This window comes from Convolutriloba macropyga, chromosome 3 (genome assembly GCF_964194025.1).
Source record: "Convolutriloba macropyga chromosome 3, txConMacr16.3, whole genome shotgun sequence".
NCBI classification, from domain to species: domain Eukaryota; kingdom Metazoa; phylum Xenacoelomorpha; order Acoela; family Convolutidae; genus Convolutriloba; species Convolutriloba macropyga.
Genome location: NC_134470.1, coordinates 42,034,574 through 42,054,428, shown reverse-complemented (window position 1 = coordinate 42,054,428; position 19,855 = coordinate 42,034,574). Strand labels below are relative to the sequence as shown.

At 32.3% G+C, this 19,855-nt stretch overlaps 1 protein-coding gene across 1 annotated transcript in view; it reads left to right on the top strand.

Moving 5' to 3' along the window:
- The window catches only part of LOC142336216 (uncharacterized), an 85,371-nt gene that overhangs the window by 29,711 nt on the left and 35,805 nt on the right, over positions 1 to 19,855 (top strand). Inside the window, exons 5-6 of the mRNA XM_075384886.1 lie at positions 9,307 to 9,440; positions 15,239 to 15,384. Coding sequence (XP_075241001.1) covers positions 9,307 to 9,440; positions 15,239 to 15,384 — 280 coding nt within the window. The remainder of the gene's footprint in view (positions 1 to 9,306; positions 9,441 to 15,238; positions 15,385 to 19,855) is intronic.

The window sequence follows — 19,855 nt, the reverse complement described above, 5'->3', positions numbered from 1 at the left end:
CTATTAATCTTGTGTCTTGTGGTCTTTTTCATGCAATTTTTTTTTACTTAACCAATTTTATGTCTGACCCTAAGTTTTCGTCCTCGAAAACGGGATAAACAAGTCATAATAAATTGTTCTCAGTTATGTATATAAAACAATTATTTGATAGAAATAATTTACATACACACATGAAAGGACATCAAAAGGCTGTTGTGCCTAGTCGGGTGACGCTTTTGGAAAGCAGTGTATTTTTGCGTGAGAAATTAACAACAAATAATAGAGCTTTAGAGTTTTTATCTTACAATACTCTAGTTAAGAGCTCTTATGGAGGATAACAATAACCATAAAACCTTTGCCTTTGCTTAACAGTGACACAAGAAAACTTTAAAAAGATAGGCGATGTTGGCGTTTCCTTGTATATAATTGCTGAGGAACGTATGATGTTCTGTGTTTAAATCTGATCTGCTATAAGCTTTATAGTTTCAACATATTTAGAATCAAATTTGAGGATAAAATAGAGAAATTTTATTATTAGTAGTCCAATGCGTTTTGAATTAATTCCAAGTTTCTAGGTTCCAGTTTTTATTGGCCACTCTTTTTTGGTCCAGTTTTTTATAAACTCGAGATCATCAATAAGTCTGTTAGTTTTCATTTTTATGCTCACTTTTTATTGTTTTCAATAGCTAAAACATGCACTTTTTAGCAAAAAAATTGCAGGCTTGTCCCGTTCATTAACATTTGATTGCCATGGTTTCGTTCGAAATATCTTTCAATCATTATTATTATTTTTGTTTCAATCAGTTGAATAGTTGTCTTGTTTGTAGTTTCGTAGATTAGAACTCCATGCTGAGCTACGGCTTGCACGTGTGACTTGAACACTTATACGAGCTCTTTGTTGCTTAAATTGAATCTGAATACGTAAAATCAGAGTCGGTAATTTGAGTTTTAATTGAGAGTCAGCTTATTCTAATTCAATAAAATAGAAAAAGAAATTTTATTGATTGTTGTTATAAAATTTGAATAAACTAGAAACAGGAAACAACAGAAATGGATTAGATGAATGAGACGACACAATAAAGCAAGAATTAAGACATGAATTAACACAAGAGGATTTAGAACACTAGAATTTAAACAATATGAAATAAGTAAAAATAGATTACATTTAAAAAAAACACTTAATCATACACTTCTAATTATTTGTATATTTTTATTAATTGCTCTTGAACGATTATTGTAAACTTGTGTCTTTTTTTCTGCAGATTTTTCGCTTGACAATTTCGCGCTTTTCTTCTAGAACTTTCTTTGACTTCGCAAGTGTCTTTTTTACGCTTTCGTTCTGCATTTTTGAGTGATCTCTATTGCTACGAAGTAAAGCTTGTTGCTAATAAAAAATTCGTTGCAGCATAGCAGAGGTAAGTGATTCGTTTTGCAGTGGTTAGTGCTGGTGGTTTTGGATCGGGAGTTCAGTGGTTCGAATCCCGGAGGGGGAAAGGTTTTTGCACCCATAAAGAAGAATTGATCTAGGCTACATCCCCTTAATTGAATTGCCTCGCCTCTCGTTCAAGAGCAATTTGTCGGTTTGTTTATTTTTTAAAATAAAACGAGCCAAACTAACACATTCATTCAACATTTAAGACTCTATAGAAGTGTATTATTTTGCACAATATTATTTTTATACTATCCAACTATATAACTAACCATAAACTACTGGCTCTTAGTCTCAAGAGTTTTTATCTTACAATACTCTAGTTAAGAGCCCTTATGGAGGATAACAATAACCATAAAACCTTTGCCTTTGCTTAACAGTGACACAAGAAAACTTCAAAAAGATAGGCGATGTTGGCGTTTCCTTGTATATAATTGCTGAGGAACGTATGATGTTCTGTGTTTAAATCTGATCTGCTATAAGCTTTATAGTTTCAACATATTCAGAATAAAATTTGAGGATAAAATAGAGAAATTTTCTGATTAGTAGTCCAATGCGTTTTGATTTAATTCCAAGTTACTAGGTTCCAGTTTTTTTTGGCCGCTCTTTTTTGTTCCAGTTTTATATAAACTCGAGATCATCAATAAGTCTGTTAGTTTTCATTTTTATGCTCACTTTTTATTGTTTTCAATAGCTAAAACATGCACTTTTTAGCAAAAAAATTGCAGGCTTGCCCCCTTCATTAACAGTTGATTGCCATGGTTTCTTTCGAAATATCATTCAATCGTTATTATTATTTTTGTTTCAATCAGTTGAATAGTTGTCTTGTTTGTAGTTTCGTAGATTAGAACTCCATGCTGAGCTACTGCTTGCACGTGTGACTTGAACACTTATACGAGCTGTTTGTTGCTTAAATTGAATCTGAAGACGTAAAATCAGAGTCGGTGATTTGAGTTTTAATTGAGAGTCAGCTTATTCTAATTCAATAAAATAGAAAAAGAAATTTTATTGATTATGTTGTTATAAAATCTGAATAAACTAGAAACAGGAAACAACAGAAATGGATTAGATGAATGAGACGACACAATAAAGCAAGAATTAAGACATGAATTAACACAAGAGGATTTAGAACACAAGAATTGAAACAATATGAAATAAGTAAAAATAGATTACATTTAAAAAAAATACTTTTAATCATACACTTCTAATTATTTGTATATTTTTATTAATTGCTCTTGAACGATTATTGTAAACTTGTGTCTTTTTTTTCTGCAGATTTTTTGCTTGACAATTTCGCGTTTTTCTTCTAGAACATTCTTTGACTTCGCAAGTGTCTTTTTCACGCTTTCGTTTTGCATTTTTGAGTGATCTCTATTGCTACGAAGTAAAGCTTGTTGCTAATAAAAAATTCGTTGCAGCATAGCAGAGGTAAGTGATTCGTAGTGCAGTGGTTAGTGCTGGTGGTTTTGGATCGGGAGTTCAGTGGTTCGAATCCCGGAGGGGGAACGGTTTTTGCACCCATAAAGAAGAATTGATCTAGGCTACATCCCCTTAATTGAATTGCCTCGCCTCTCGTTCAAGAGCAATTTGTCGGTTGGTTTATTTTTTAAAATAAAACTAGCCAAACTAACACATTCATTCAAAATTTAAGACTCTATAGAAGTTTATCATTTTGCACAATATTATTTTCATACTATCCAACTAAATAACTAACCATAAACTACTGGCTCTTAGTCTCAAGAGGTTTTATCTTACAATACTCTAGTTAAGAGCCCTTATGGAGGATAACAATAACCATAAAACCTTTGCCTTTGCTTAACAGTGACACAAGAAAACTTCAAAAAGATAGGCGATGTTCGCGTTTCCTTGTATATAATTGCTGAGGAACGTATGATGTTCTGTGTTTAAATCTGATCTGCTATAAGCTTTATAGTTTCAACATATTCAGAATAAAATTTGAGGATGAAATAGAGAAATTTTCTGATTAGTAGTCCAATGCGTTTTGATTTAATTCCAAGTTACTAGGTTCCAGTTTTTTTGGCCGCTCTTTTTTGTTCCAGTTTTATATAAACTCGAGATCATCAATAAGTCTGTTAGTTTTCATTTTTATGCTCACTTTTTATTGTTTTCAATAGCTAAAACATGCACTTTTTAGCAAAAAAATTGCAGGCTTGCCCCCTTCATTAACAGTTGATTGCCATGGTTTCTTTCGAAATATCATTCAATCGTTATTATTATTTTTGTTTCAATCAGTTGAATAGTTGTCTTGTTTGTAGTTTCGTAGATTAGAACTCCATGCTGAGCTACGGCTTGCACGTGTGACTTGAACACTTATACGAGCTGTTTGTTGCTTAAATTGAATCTGAATACGTAAAATCAGAGTCGGTGATTTGAGTTTTAATTGACAGTCAGCTTATTCTAATTCAATAAAATAGAAAAAGAAATTTTATTGATTATGTTGTTATAAAATCTGAATAAACTAGAAACAGGAAACAACAGAAATGGATTAGATGAATGAGACGACACAATAAAGCAAGAATTAAGACATGAATTAACACAAGAGGATTTAGAACACAAGAATTGAAACAATATGAAATAAGTAAAAATAGATTACATTTAAAAAAAATACTTTTAATCATACACTTCTAATTATTTGTATATTTTTATTAATTGCTCTTGAACGATTATTGTAAACTTGTGTCTTTTTTTTCTGCAGATTTTTTGCTTGACAATTTTGCGTTTTTCTTCTAGAACATTCTTTGACTTCGCAAGTGTCTTTTTCACGCTTTCGTTCTGCATTTTTGAGTGATCTCTATTGCTACGAAGTAAAGCTTGTTGCTAATAAAAAATTCGTTGCAGCATAGCAGAGGTAAGTGATTCGTAGTGCAGTGGTTAGTGCTGGTGGTTTTGGATCGGGAGTTCAGTGGTTCGAATCCCGGAGGGGGAAAGGTTTTTGCACCCATAAAGAAGAATTGATCTAGGCTACATCCCCTTAATTGAATTGCCTCGCCTCTCGTTCAAGAGCAATTTGTCGGTTGGTTTATTTTTTAAAATAAAACTAGCCAAACTAACACATTCATTCAAAATTTAAGACTCTATAGAAGTTTATCATTTTGCACAATATTATTTTCATACTATCCAACTAAATAACTAACCATAAACTACTGGCTCTTAGTCTCAAGAGGTTTTATCTTACAATACTCTAGTTAAGAGCTCTTATGGAGGATAACAATAACCATAAAACCTTTGCCTTTGCCTAACAGTGACACAAGAAAACTTCAAAAGATAGGTGATGTTGGCGTTTCCTTGTATATAATTGCTGAGGAACGTATGATGTTCTGTGTTTAAATCTGATCTGCTATAAGCTTTATAGTTTCAACATATTTAGAATCAAATTTGAGGATAAAATAGAAAAATTTTATTATTAGTAGTCCAATGCGTTTTGATTTAATTCCAAGTTACTAGGTTCAAGTTTTTTTGGCCGCTCTTTTTGGTTCCAGTTTTATATAAACTCGAGATCATCAATAAGTCTGTTAGTTATCATTTTTATGCTCTCTTTTTTTATTGTTTTCAATATTTAAAACATGCTATTTTTAGCGAAAAAAATTGCAGGCTTGCCCCGTTCATTAACAGTTGATTGCCATGGTTTCGTTCGAAATATTATTCAATCGTTTTTATTATTTTTGTTTCAATCAGTTGAATAGTTGTTTGTTTGTAGTTTCGTAGATTAGAACTCCATGCTGAGCTACGGCTTGCACGTGTGACTTGAACACTTATAAGAGCTGTTTGTTGCTTAAATTGAATCTGAATACGTAAAATCAGAGTCGGTGATTTGAGTTTTAATTAAGAGTCAGCTTATTCTAATTCAATAAAATAGAAAAAGAAATTTTATTGATTATGTTGTTATAAAATCTGAATAAACTAGAAACAGGAAACAACAGAAATGGATTAGATGAATGAGACGACACAATAAAGCAAGAATTAAGACATGAATTAACACAAGAGGATTTAGAACACAAGAATTGAAACAATATGAAATAAGTAAAAATAGATTACATTTAAAAAAATACTTTTAATCATACACTTCTAATTATTTGTATATTTTTATTAATTTTTCTTGAACGATTATTGTAAACTTGTGTCTTTTTTTTCTGCAGATTTTTCGCTTGACAATTTTGCGCTTTTCTTCTAGGACATTCTTTGACTTCGCAAGTGTATTCTTTCGTTCTGCATTTTTGAGTGATCTCTATTGCTACGAAGTAAAGCTTGTTGCTAATAAAAAATTCGTTGCAGCATAGCAGAGGTAAGTGATTCGTAGTGCAGTGGTTTTTTCTGGTGGTTTTGGATCGGGAGTTCAGTGGTTCGAATCCCGGAGGGGGAAAAGGTTTTTTGCGCCCATAAAGAATTGATCTAGTCTACATCCCCTTAATTGAATTGCCTCGCCTCTTGTTCAAGAGCAATTTCTCGGTTTGTTTATTTTATAAAATCAAACTAGCCAAACTAACACATTCATTCAAAATTTAAGACTATAGAAGTAAATTTTTTTGCACAATTTTATTTTTATACTATCCAACTAAATAACTAACCATAAACTAATGGCTCTTAGTCTCAACGAGACTGTATCAACCATTTTATTACCATCACTACCAACACTAATAACTTTTTTTGTTAAATTGTAGTTAAAACTGATGCATGACATATAATATCAGCAACAGCAGCATTAAATATACACTTTCTTGTATTGGTAGTGGTCCTATATGATCACATTGATATCTAGTATCAAATATATACATTCAATAACCATTCTTAAATGTTCTATGATTTATATATGGTTTAATATCTAGTAACCCATAATAATCTTTTAAATTTACTATCTTTTTGACGCCTCATTTTAATTTTTAACACTAAAAATTATAGCACTATCTAGTAACCAACTGATTTTTAACACTAGTATCAAATGTATATTTATATACATTTGATACTAGTGTTAAAAATCTTTTAATTAATAGATAGTGTTATAATACTTAAAGTTAATAATTATGATGAGGCATCAAGGAGATAATGACTTTTAAAGACTCTAATACTAAAATTGACTATAATACTCAAACTGATTATAACTAAATTTGACTACAATACTAAAATTGACTATAATAATAAATTTGACTACAATACTAAAATTGACTATAATAATAAATTTGACCATAATACAAAAATTGATCATAATACTAAATTTCACTATAATGCTAAAATTAACTATAATACTGAAATTGATTGATACTAATATTTAATTATAGTACTAAAATTGACTTTAATACTAAAATTGATTATAATACTAAAATTGACTATAACACTAAAATTAACTATAATACTAAAAGTGACTATAATACCAATAATAATTATAATACTAATGTTATAACTTTAATGCCAATACTAATATTATTACTAATAGTCAGATTAACTATCGCTCATTTAACTCTTTTCTTCCGAATTAGCTCTTTTTTACCATTAATAGTTCTATCTATAGATATGTCTGTAGCAATATCATTATATGATTCTTTCCAAACTTTACTACAATTATCAACAAAATGTTAATATATGATCTAAGAAAATGCTACATATTGTATTCATAACCATACCACTTCGATTAAATAAGACGAATCGATTGCAATGGTGATGTGCCAAGTTTTACTTCACATCTAACATAATACTAAGTTTAATTGTATTACTCAAATTGACTGTAATACTACAATTGACTATATTACTAAATTTGACTATAATACTTAAATTGACTATCTTACTAAATTTGACTATAATACAAAAATTGATTTTGATACTATGTTTGACTATAATACCAAAATTGATTATCAAACTGAGTTTCGCTATAATGCTAATATTGACTATAGTATTAAATTGATTATGATACTGAAATTTAACTATAATACTAAAATTGACTATAATACTAAAATTGACTAAATACTAAAAGTGACTATAATACTATTAAGAATTATAATACTAATGTTATAACTTTAATACCATTATTAATAATATTACTCATAATGATGTTAACTATCACTCATTTAACTCACTCTTTTCATCCGAATTAGCTCTTTTTTATCATTATTATTTCTATCTCTTGATATGTCTGTAGCAATATAATTATAAGGTTCGTTCCAAACTTCAATACAAATACCAACAAATTTTTCATAAGATCTCACCATTACTAAAGAAAATGCTACATATTGTATTCATAACAATACCACTTTGATTAAGTAAAATAAATCGATTACAATGGTGATGTGTCAAGTTTTACTTCACATCTAATATTAAACTAAATTTAACTATGAATCTTTTAAAACAAGCCATGTTTGTCGTTGTTTTATTTTTAAGGGAAATCAGGTTTAAACACAAACTAGTTTGCAGGTTTTGTCGACATTTTTCGGGGTTGAATGACTACAGTCAATCAATTAAAAGGTGGGTCATCAACAGTGCAAAATTTTGAGACTGCATGCGGAGTTTTGTTCGCCATTTTTGTATGGAAAATGACTTATCTTGTTTGTAACCTGCTTGTGTAATTAATGTCAATGGTACAATTTTTCTCATTTGGACAAGGGGATATTTTTTTAGCAAATATTTAAGTGAACAAGTACAAGGCGGGACAAAGAATACCTATTGCAGGGCAGAAAAAATGGTTCCGTCTTCTGACTTTTTTGTTGTTTTGGAAAGGTTCGATGCCTCGGGTTGCTTCCGCTTTCTTCCGACTATGTTTTTTATTTCGTTGTCAAGATTTTTCAAGATTTTTTCAACGTCCATGTGACGTCTCAGTTACTTAAAATGTGCTTTTTGTTAATTCAGTTATGCAATTTTTGACTGAGTTACGTTCGTTACGTCATTTTTACTTGGCGCGAGTCTTTTTGTTCATTCGCGTGATTACTTACACTCGAATGAACAGTTTTGCTCGTTACTTAGTTCACTCCCACAATGAATTTTTCTCCTGAATTAAAATTTGTTTAATTGAATGAAATAAGGCCAACTGAAGATATGTCATTCTAATTAAAGGTTATTGGAAGGCAACCTTCAAAGCTATCGCTGCTTTTTTCTGGCAATATGTCAGCTATTTTTGCGATCTGCATTAGTCTTTAAGCCAGTAGTGGTGGATTTTTTTGAGAGCAAGTAATTTACGTTTATAAAATTCAGAATGTAAACTCTTAAATTTGAGAGTGGAACCCAATGGTAATTGAATAGTGGTTACCCAAGCTTGATAATTATAATGAGGAGCTAAATCCAGTAGGGTTATCAGAAGCGTTCAATCGACTGGCACAAGCAGTTTAGATCCCAAAAAGGAGGAGCTGGGAAGTAATGCTGTAATGAACAAATGCTAATTTGTACACCATTGCAAAAACGAGTAATTAGGGTTTTGCTTACATTATGTCAGTAGACCTTTGGCAAAACTAATTCAACCTTTTATGATTAGATTAATCGGAAATAACTGTTTTATGGTCTCTTCAATGAGTAAAAGGAGCTAATCTATTGTTTGGGACCCAACAGGTGCCGAAATAGAAAGATTGAAGCAAGAGAGGAATGAGATCAGATGAACCTTACTTCCAATCTGAACATCTAATTATCGGTTCCGTAATGAAATTAAATTATTCGAAATCGACAAAGTTTAAAATGTGTTAGAAAACTAAAGTTCTATGTTTATAGTCTTTGAATAAGAAAAATATTTCCTTCTGTTTTGATTTAATTCAATTAGCGAGCTCCTGGGTACCAACTTGAGGATATGCTGTATCAGGAGTTTTTTACTCGCCAAAACTGCTGCGGTCAAAAATTGATGACATATGAGCTTTAAGCGTGTTTATGTTGAAGCCGGTGTGATGTATGGCATAAAAATTGTTTTTCAGCTGATGAAGCTGGTCCTGAATCTGACCGACAGAAGGTGCTAATACAGATAGCCCAGGAGTTGTGCAAGAGGCCCAGTCTCAACAAAGCAGGATTCGAAATGCCCACTATATATGTCCCAGGACCCAACACTAAAGTAAGAAGTAGTGTACAATGAAGTTTGCCTTGCTAATAATTGTCCCGACCCACTTTAGTGGGGGAGGAACTATATACTCAATTGGTTTTTTTTGTTTAGTCAAACTTGGACGATCGATATAATCATTTTAGAGAGTTGTGAGTAGTATCATAAGAAAGCCCGCACAGCGTAGAATATGGAATTATTGTTTTTTTTTATTTTTACTTTTACAGGGAGTTATCGAGGTTTGAACTATTGTGAGTATCAGACGAAATTAGTTGTTTTTATTCACATTTTCCGTATTTTTGACCAAATTTTCGTGAACTTTGCTAAATTATGTTAAAATAGTTAACGGCAGTGTTATTGATTTTTTCTTTAAGGATATAGGAGGGTTGCTGAGTTGTTCGATCCGAGTTTTCTGGCTAGATTTTTTTTTTGCTAAATTCTCACTTTTTTCTTCAAAAATGGGACCAAATATGTTTTTTTAGCCCACTTTCCTTAAATTGGACTGGAAGTAAACAACCTAAACCTGCAGTAATATTCTTTGTAAGCTCAAAAAGAGAGCTAGTCGTACTCCCGCAGACTTTAAGAGTCTTCTGGAAATATAATTTTGCCAGTTTTTTCGCCAATTTAAACTCGATAATTATACAAAATACATTATTTATCATTGATATATTGAAAAATTTCATTTTAAAAGTGATCTATTTTGACACATTTGAACAATTGAGTGTTTTCTTAGGTACGAATCAATATCAGGCCTTATCTTGATCTCACAATGGAGGCTTACGGTAAAAAAGAAATTATGTAAATTACTGACAAGATTTTCAAATCATTGCTCCCTTATCGACAGTAAAAATGAATCTAGGCAATGTTTTAAGTTGTTATCTAATGTCTCCTATGACTTCGAATATATTTGTTTTAAGAACATATTGGTGAATTTTTGAACTTTGCTACTTTTTCCTTTATTTCTCTCAACTTCTGGCGTAGTGTCAATAGAAACATCTAACCAATGGTTTCTTGGTTTTGATACTACGACTTTTCAAATTTTTTAAGCATAATTGCACATTTTATAGGTTCATTTTCTCCTTCAAATTATGGCCTCATTGACAGGTGCAATTGAAGGAAAGCTTAATTAGGAAATGCCAGCGTTGAAAAAAGAGATATCTGAATATGTTAAATGTTTTTGTTGAATAGTTTATGCTTATGGGCTAAGACAGTTCTCTCGCTTGTGTTTTTTTATTATTTGACTGTTTGTCTTTCGTTTTAATACTTTACGACATAGACCTGATAATGATTGGTCTCAATTTCTTCCCCACGTTGTATAATTGAACCTATTTAAAGATTTCAGTTTATAGCTATTTGTTTTAATGACTTTCAGTTAACTGTTTTAAAAAGAGGTTTTTTCAACTGCCTCCCTTTTTCTCCTATTTTTGTCACCATGTAAATCAATCCTACTAATAAGAAGTCTCAACTACTATCGCTGATTCAAACGTTTTCCTTAAATGGTTATATGTTTGGATTGATGGCTTCGACCATTTAATTTTATTAAAAAAAAGTGCGAGATTTTTTTACTGATCAATTTTTGGGTTAATTTTTGTTGTCATTTCTTCGTATTCTTTTTAAGGAAGACCCGCTGTTGTTCAAATCAAATGAGAAGCACGTGATGATTTATAAATCTTGCAGATGACATTTAATAATTATAGTGGTTTTGTACCTTAAACACTGTGGTGTCGTGAAATTGTTTGAGGTTTTGGCTTCAGCCTGTATTTGTTGTTATTTTGTAGTGTCGTGACTTAAGTGTCATTAATAAGGGGCCCAATCGGCTTTCGGAGGTTTTGCAACTAAATCCATATCTTTTTGTTGAAATCTTATGTATGATGACTTTTGAAAATAATCAGTCGTTTTAAAAAGCTAATTTGGATATTTGAGCCTTGCCATTTTTTAAATTTGTTTTTTTGGTCGATTTGTAGCTTAGTTTGTGTAAAAATAGGTCCCAGCGCGTTTCCAGTGAGCTATGATTTAATCTTTATTACGGTTTTGTTTTCAACCATTTTTTTCTCGGCTTTGGTACTACTGTTACTCCAAGATTTCATAAAATATATCTATTTGTACATTTGTATATTTTATATATTTGTACATTTTAAAGGATTTTTGTTTTTTTAAATTATAACAACAATGGTAGGTCCCATTGGCTTGGAATTATTGCGCAATTTAGCATTTTTAATTTTCTTAGTGGCAAGTTTGTGGTTTTAACGGCTTCACTGCCATTTTTGCGGAAAGTTCTCTTGAACTTTTCAATTTTGCCGGTGTTTTCCTCCTTTTTGTAGTCTTATGACGTACACTGGATAATGACAGATCTCAATTGCATCCTGTGGAGATATAAGTGAACCTTTTAGTGATTTCTTTTAATATCTAATCATATTAATCACTTTGAAATTAATTGTTTTCAGAAATACAAACGTATTTTTGAGCTTCGCACCTTTTTGCTCTTTCTCGACCTTTTACCGAGTCGTATTGAGGACAGGTCCCATATCTTATATAATGAAGTATAGGTTAATTTGTTTTGTTTAGGTTTATCTTATGCGAGTTTGATTTTGTTATGATGTTATTTAGTATAGGCATCGATTTTTGGTCGTGATTAATGTTTATTTGATTTTTAATATTGTCTTTTTTAGGCTTATTGTTCCGACCCTCTTGAGGGGGGAGGAACTATATACTCAAATGGGTTTTTTTTGTTCCGTGAACTTTCGCCGATCGATATATTCATCGTAGAGAGTTGAGACTGTTATCATTAGAAAGCTCGTCCAGCGTAGAATATGGAATTAAAAAGATTTTTTAAATTTTCGTTTTCTACAGGGAGTTATCGAGGTTTAAACTTATGAGAAAAGTAGAGTGAATTCACGTTGTTTTTATTCACTTTTTCCGGAATTTTCGCCTAAATTTTCGTCAATTTTGCTAAAATTTAATAAAATTTTTGAGAATAGTGTCGCTGACTATATTTTTAAAGCCAAACAAGCATTGTTGATTGTTTTGATTTAATTTTTTGGAAAAAAATTCTGGATAAATATTACAAAATTCAGCCTTTTTCATCAAAAAACGGCACGAAATAAGTTACTTTAGTCCACTTTGATTAAATTTGCCTGCAGTACAGCCCCAAACAATACTCATACAATCTTTGTAGACTCAGAAGGGGGCTATTCCTACTTTGGCGTCCGTTGAGGGTGCTATGTAATTAAAACTTTGCCGTCTTTTGCTAACTTTACTCGTTGGTTTTCAGAAATGCAGAATTTATTTTTGAGTTTTCAATGAACAAATTATCTATATCTACAACATTCGAAAAATCAATTGTTCCTAACGGACAATAAGCATTAGCAGGGCTGGTTTTGGGCCAATCTTGGACTGTTACAATCCAAAAGGAAGTCAGATTGCAATCAGTCGGTCTTTTTTTTTAAAAAAAGACGTTTTTTTAAATAAAAAGGAACAGAACATATCAAATCAAAGCGCAGGAGTGGTAGGTCTATTTCGCTTTCTAAAGAGCTCCAAGATAATGCATTTAATTTTTTACTTTAAAGTTTATGGTCATTTCGACCTTTAAAAATAATTGATTTTCAAATAAATAATGGCTTAATTAACTTTTCCTCTATTTTTTTTCTTAATTTGTTCAACTTCTAGCTTAGTGTCAGCAAAGAAAGAATACTTCTTCATTCTACTGATTTGAAGTTCAGTCTCGGTTGTGGTTCTAAGCCTGAAGTTATTCTTTTCTGGCTTTGATACTACTAGATTTCAGTTTTTTTGTTTTATGATATTTGCCAGTTCTTCACGTTTTCTAGTTTTCTCACCTTATCTCATTATTGACAGTTCTCATATCACATTATAAGCGTTCAAAATATATCATAATTGCACTTCATAAAATATCATAAAATCCTGAACAACATAGATTACCGTTTTGACAGCACCGACACCTCTTTCTTGAAGAAATTAATTGAAATTTTGTCTTTAACTGTCATTTTTACTTTGTCGTTTGGGTCGTATGAAATTTTCTGTAAATGGATAGGTTTCATCGGTTTTTCATGGACAAAGTGATGAGCAGATCTTCTGATATTAGTTCGTAGCTGATGGCTTCCATGTCTTTGAAAAAAATTGTTTAACAAAACTAAAAAAAAACTTTTTAACTTCGCAATTTTGTTCTTTTTAAATTTCTTTTTGTTACCTGATCTTGTTAGTTAAATACAGGTCAAATATGACATTATGGGTGACAAGGGAAGGTGTCAAAGGGGATTGATGTCCCAAAATCTATTTTTTTCGTATTCGTTATGACCTTACTGGCTTCGACACCGGTTTTCCACAAAAAAAAGTAAATGAATTTGGTTTTTGTCATACTTGACGTTGTTTTTGTACACGCAAGAAAAAATCTGGATATTTGCTGGTCTCATGGCTCCCTGTGGATGAATAAGTGACCCTATTTAAATAGTTCTTTTTGTAATTAATGTCTTTCATGACTTTGGATGTAATTTTGCTTCCAAAAAAAATCAAAACTATTACATACTTTTACGTTTCGCTTTTTTTGTCAACTTGTTACCTGGTCCTACTAATGAATGGCTAATATACTACTTTGTCGCTGTTTGAAGAAGGCGCAATCGAAAAATTTTTGAGGGCCAAAATATGGCTTGACGGTTTGGACAGCGTTTTCTGTTAAGTTTCAATTGAATTTTTGTTTGATGTTGTTCTTTTTAGCCGCTGAAAAAAAGGAATAAGGACAGTTCCTAATGCCCTTCTATAGTAGAATTGGTAATCGTAAACCTTTGGGATATTTTTTTTGGTTTCTAATGTTTTTTATTAATTTGAATTTAATTGTTTAAAAAAAGCGAATTTTTTAGCTTTTTTGTTTTTGTTCTTTTTTGTCTAATTGTTACCAAAATTTTTTATGGACTGGTCCCATATCTTTTCTGGTGATTTATAAGTTATTTTGTTTAGTTTTAGCTTTATCTGATGGTATGTTAACTTTGTTATTAAATTTCTTTTTTCCAAAACGGACATAATTTTTTTGATGTAATCAATGTTTGTTGTTGTTGTTTGATTTTGCTGTTCAACTTGTTTCGCTTTCTAAATATTGGCATATCACAGCAATCAATTGCATCAATTTTTGCTCCTCTGAGTTATTTGCTTCGGAGGCTATCTTATCGTTCATACACAATTTTTTTTTGAAAAATACTTGTGCTTTTTTGAGTTTTTTTGGGATTCCCAAAAAAATAATTTTTGTGTTTTTCTATCTGTTCCTCTTTTGGTAGACAATTATGCCAAAATTGTGGATGGGCGGGGTCGGAACCTTATGTGCCATCGCACATTACCGAGCCGCCTTGTTAACAACACGTTTCATCGGCCCTCTAGCGTGGCATTATTGTGTTCCATCAATGGTTTATTGAAGGATGATATAAGTTTTTTGAAATTTTTCTACCACTTCATCATCTGGTAGCCTATTAATGGCCGGTTGGTATTCAATAATGTGGATGAGCGGGCTCGGAACATTATGTGCGTACTTTGTAATTGTAAACCGATTGTCGATGCAAATCAGTAATCGACACGAGATTTGCGCAACACATTAATTGTGACGAGATTTGCGCCACATCGCATTTGAAAGAGTTCTACATTAAGAAAGGTCTATTGATTACAGTTTTTTGAACCGCATCTCAGCCCAATTAATGCAGCTTTGCTTATACGTATTTTTCTGTGCGAATCTGACCTAGATGGTAATTTAGCAAAAAGTCATAGCTTGAATAAAAAAACTTGAATGAATGCTAACTTTTGTTTCTATTTGCCAGAGTACGCGCTGTGTGAATCAAATAGAAGACGTGTGCAAAGATATAGAAAAGACTATCAACCTCACCATCCAGAACACCCTCGATCAACTTGAGAAGGACTGTGACGTTATAGTACAACAGGTGGAGAGAAAGCTAGATGAAGACTGGTGGGTTTCTGAATTGAATGATTAAGCGAATGAAATGATGGCAATGTGAGAATAATTTTCGTGACTTCAAATTTTCGTGATTTGAATTACTATCAAATCCGTTTGGATTAAATAGAAAACAATGATGACACCAATAATAGTTTCTTTATTGTTTCCAAGCTATTCAAAATTTATTTTTACTACTCAGAAGATAATCAATCTACTTGCAAAACTATGAAATAATCCTTTCGTTTGCTTCAAAATTTCAATCTTGGTTTTATTCGAGTCTCTTTGTTTCATAAAGATTTACTTACGATATTTTAAATGTTGGAATTCATTGTAATGATTAATTGTTATAAATAGCCACCTCAGTTTCTCAGTCGGCTATTCTAGCGCTCCTATTTTACGACCCGAAGAGGAGTATTGTTTTTCTAAGGTTTTTTTACCGGAAGTATTTGTTCATTCGGCGTTTTGACCTAGTAGTGAAAGTGAGTTAAATTGCCATGTGAACTAACTTTTTTTGAGCAAGAGAAGTTTGTTGTTCATGCGCTGCGTTGAGTGAATGAATGGCGTTTTTGTCCAATTTTTCGAAGTTTTTTGTTTGTACTTTGAGTTTAATTAGCATAAAAAAGTCTTTTGGGGCACCGTTTTTGTCTTCGTTTTGCATCTAATTGAATTGTTTTTGGCGATAACTCTTTGAAAAGTTCATGTTTATATCGCATTTTTTTATTTTTTAGTGGCGTCTTTTGATTTGCAATTTTGTTCCTAATTTGATGTTTCAAATTGCGACTTATTTTTGTTTATCTGTTTCACAATGTCTGTATTCTCCACTTTCTAGCATGTTTCTTTCCAACTTTCTCCTTCTTTTTACATTAAAAACTATTGATTTCATTTTTCTCTTTTCTTTTGAAGTTTTTTTTGTTTAGAATTGATTTTTAATTGCTCTCAAACGAAGTTTGTAGCAATTATATTAGTCCTGTTGGTCTTTTTTTTATGCGATTTTTCGCTTGACCGATTTTTCGTCTGACGCTTTTGACTTTTCGTCCTCAAAAACGGGATAAACAGGTAGCGCCCAGCGGGCATTAAGTGCTCTTAGAGCCTTTCAGCTCTGTTTCAGCTCAAACTGTTTTGGAGACTTATACTTATACTTATGGTGTGAAGGGCGGTTCTGAGAGGTTGAGAAACCCCCCCCGTTGACCCCCATCCCCACCGCGCTGTTGCCCCCCCCCAACCCAGTGTTGCCCCCATCAGCCCCCAGTGCACCCCCCCCCCCGTGGCTAGCTACTGACGAAGCCAACCGCTCGCCGGTCGTTTGAGAGCAATTCGCCCGACGTTAGTCGGTTATGTTTAAAATATATTGCGCTGAGATTTTGCTATCTTCAGTTTTCAAAATTTTGAACGCTACTCTTTTTCTGCAAAGTCTTGGTTTTGGTATGATACAATTTTTTTTTGATTAATTTTTTTGGCCATTCATTGTGACCTAAAGCAATAACTTATGTGCAAAGTTTATTTAGTTGCCAATTCACTACTGTTTTTATATTGTAATATAGTGTTTCGATTGAGATAACCAACGGAAATGAATAAATTTTGTAACCATTTTCGGCCATTTCTTGCAGAATTCAATTTTTTGAATAGAAACTAAGAAGCCTAACATTGCTCGACTTTTGCTGCCCGCGCATTTTGATGTTTCAATCTTCTACAAAAATTTTGCTTTTTTACATGAGTATTAGTTCAGTTGGTTTCATGGGCCATTTATCATTTTGGACTGTATTTTTTTAATTTTAGTAGTCACTTTTGTAGGTGCCAGTCGATTCAAAAGGTTTTTCATTCACGAAAATGACTCCGTATTTCCTCCGGCTGTGCTTTTTACTTCGTCGAATAAAAGTTTTTCGTTTGACCTTAGTTCACAGCTTGTTCAACATGCGCGAAATCTTTGACTTCTCTAGGCTAGTTTCACTCTTCTCTCATTCTGCTAAGTGTTTTTAGACAGCAGTTGCTCAGCAATGCAATTCCAAGTGAACAGTGTGAGTATCAAAAATTGAAATCAGAAACAGAAACGGGATCAACCCATAGAGCCCAGTTTTAGATGCCCTTTTCTCGAACTTATTTCTTATAGGTCTTAGTTACCATCTCTAATACTTATTGGTTTTGATACCAGCTCTGGTATCGTATCACTATGAAACAGCAGTATGTTCAACTACAAAATGATATCAACTTGGTGCGCACTTTATAATTGTTTTTCTACACAGTTCTTTATTATTATTATTTTCTCTTCTTTTAATCCCAATTATTATTATTTTCTCCTTTTTAATCCCAATCGTGGTTATGGGAATCAACGGCGGCTATTCCGCCAATCTGGCGGGTATGTTTTTAATGCAATTTAATTTAATTTTCGTTTCTCGGAATAATTTGATGTTTTAATTTTTAAATCTTTTTAATGTTTTAATTTTAGTTTTTCGAATTGTTTTAAATTTAAAGACTTTTTTAGACTAATCTGTAGACATTGACACTGCCGATTTGGGAATTGTTATTGCTTATTATCTAATTGTTCCCAACCATTTTAGTGGGGGAGGAACTATATGCTCAACTGTTTTTTTTTGTTCAGTCAATTCTGGCCGATCGATATATTCATCGTACAGAGGGGTTAGTAGTATCATTTGAAAACTAGCCAAGCGTAGAAACTGCAATTTAAAAAAATTTCTTTTTCCAAGAGTAACGGAAGTTTATTGTTTTGTGAACGTCACGCTAACTTGCTGTGTTTTGTTCACATTATTCGTAACTTTTGCTTAAATGTTGATCAATTTTCGCTAGAATTTTATAAATTTGTTGACGATAGGCTCATTGGTTTCACGTTTAAAGGTAAACATATATGATGAATTGTCTGAGCCAACCTTTTTTTGAAAGTTTAGAAATATTTTTTTCAAGAAAATGGCACCAAAAATGCCTTTGTGGCACCAAAAATGCCTTTCGAGGAAATGGCACCAAAAATGCCGCATCAAGGCTATTTTTACTTTCTGTTCTTAGGCAAATTCTGGATATAAAGTTTTAGCGGTCTTTCGCTAATATAAATCGATATTTTATAAAGACAAATTTAATTTTTTATCAAGATTTTTTGTTTATAAAAAAGTATCAGTAATTTTTCTGGAACAACTCCGTTTTTTGAGACAGCCACGCAGTGATATCAAGAGAAGCTTTGGTCTCATTGTTGATTCTTGCGATGAAATATTTGATTAGATTTTAGCTCATTTTGAGCTAAAATCTTTACGTCCCAATTAAAGGCAAGTCTGTTTTGATTTCATGCTTCAATTAAAAGGAGATTTCAAGTTCAAATGGGGTCCAATTAAAAAACATTTTCTGAGTAAAGCTTATGTATCTAATGCTCAGACAAATTCTGTGTTTTTTTAAATTCCTGAGTTTTGTCTTTAATTCGGTATCTATGTAGTAACAAAGAAATTTTATGCTTTTGATACACAATGGGTTTTCGATATTTTATCTCGATAGGTATCCAAAAATCTTTTATTTTTGATATATTGACTGTTTGGTCGAATTAGTTGTTTCGGTAACAACAGGTGTTTTTTGTTTCAATGGATAAGCAGCAGCAACAGGACCAGATTTAGGTTGTGAAATGTTCCAATTCAAAATATATTCGGATTAAAACGGGGCGCTGTGCCTTTTTAAAAACATTTGGCTTTTGTTTTGTTAGTTAAAGACCAGAATGATATCAAATAAAACTCAATTATTCACAAGTCAAAATTACCTCCAAGTGAAGGCCAATGAACATAGAGAATAATTTTAACGAAAAGCTTATAGTTGTTGGCTTGAACGGCGTTTGCGTAAAATTTGCAATAACAAAACAATATCTAATAATTTTTATTTGAAAGCTTATACGTCTTTTGACTGATGGTCTTTGGTCTAAAGCGAATTGTTTTTATTTTTTTAAAACGATTAGTTTTGAAAATAATGGTTATATTTTTTGGCTTTAAATCTTATTTCTGCCACCTTTTAGCGTAGTCTCAGCTCTCTCTCTCTCTCTCAGCTCTCTCTCTCTCTCTCTCTCTCTCTCTCTCTCTCTCTCTCCCTCCCTCCCTCCCTCCCTCCCTACCCTCTCTCTCTCTCTCTCTCTTGCTCTCTCTCTCTCTTCCAGGTGATCTCCCCTGGGGGCCTTGTGATTGGCGTCTAGTCGGTTCGGGTATTGTTAAAATTCACCTAAAATCGTTATAATACTGCTTGTTAATCTAGAGCAGTCTAGTCGCCTCGATGGTGAGGTCTGTCAGCCTTTGCTCCTAGGTTTTGAAGAACATCATGGAAGTCCTTGCGCAAGGTTCTGATCTTATTGGGTTCCGCGTGGAGTCCTTGGCTGTGAATTTGTAAATGAACTTCTTCAGGAAATGGAAGTGAATACCCGAGCGCCTTTGCAACCACCCGATATCCCTAATTCAAATTCTGATTTCCTCTTTGAAACCCTCTCGAGGTGGTATCTGTATGATTGCAG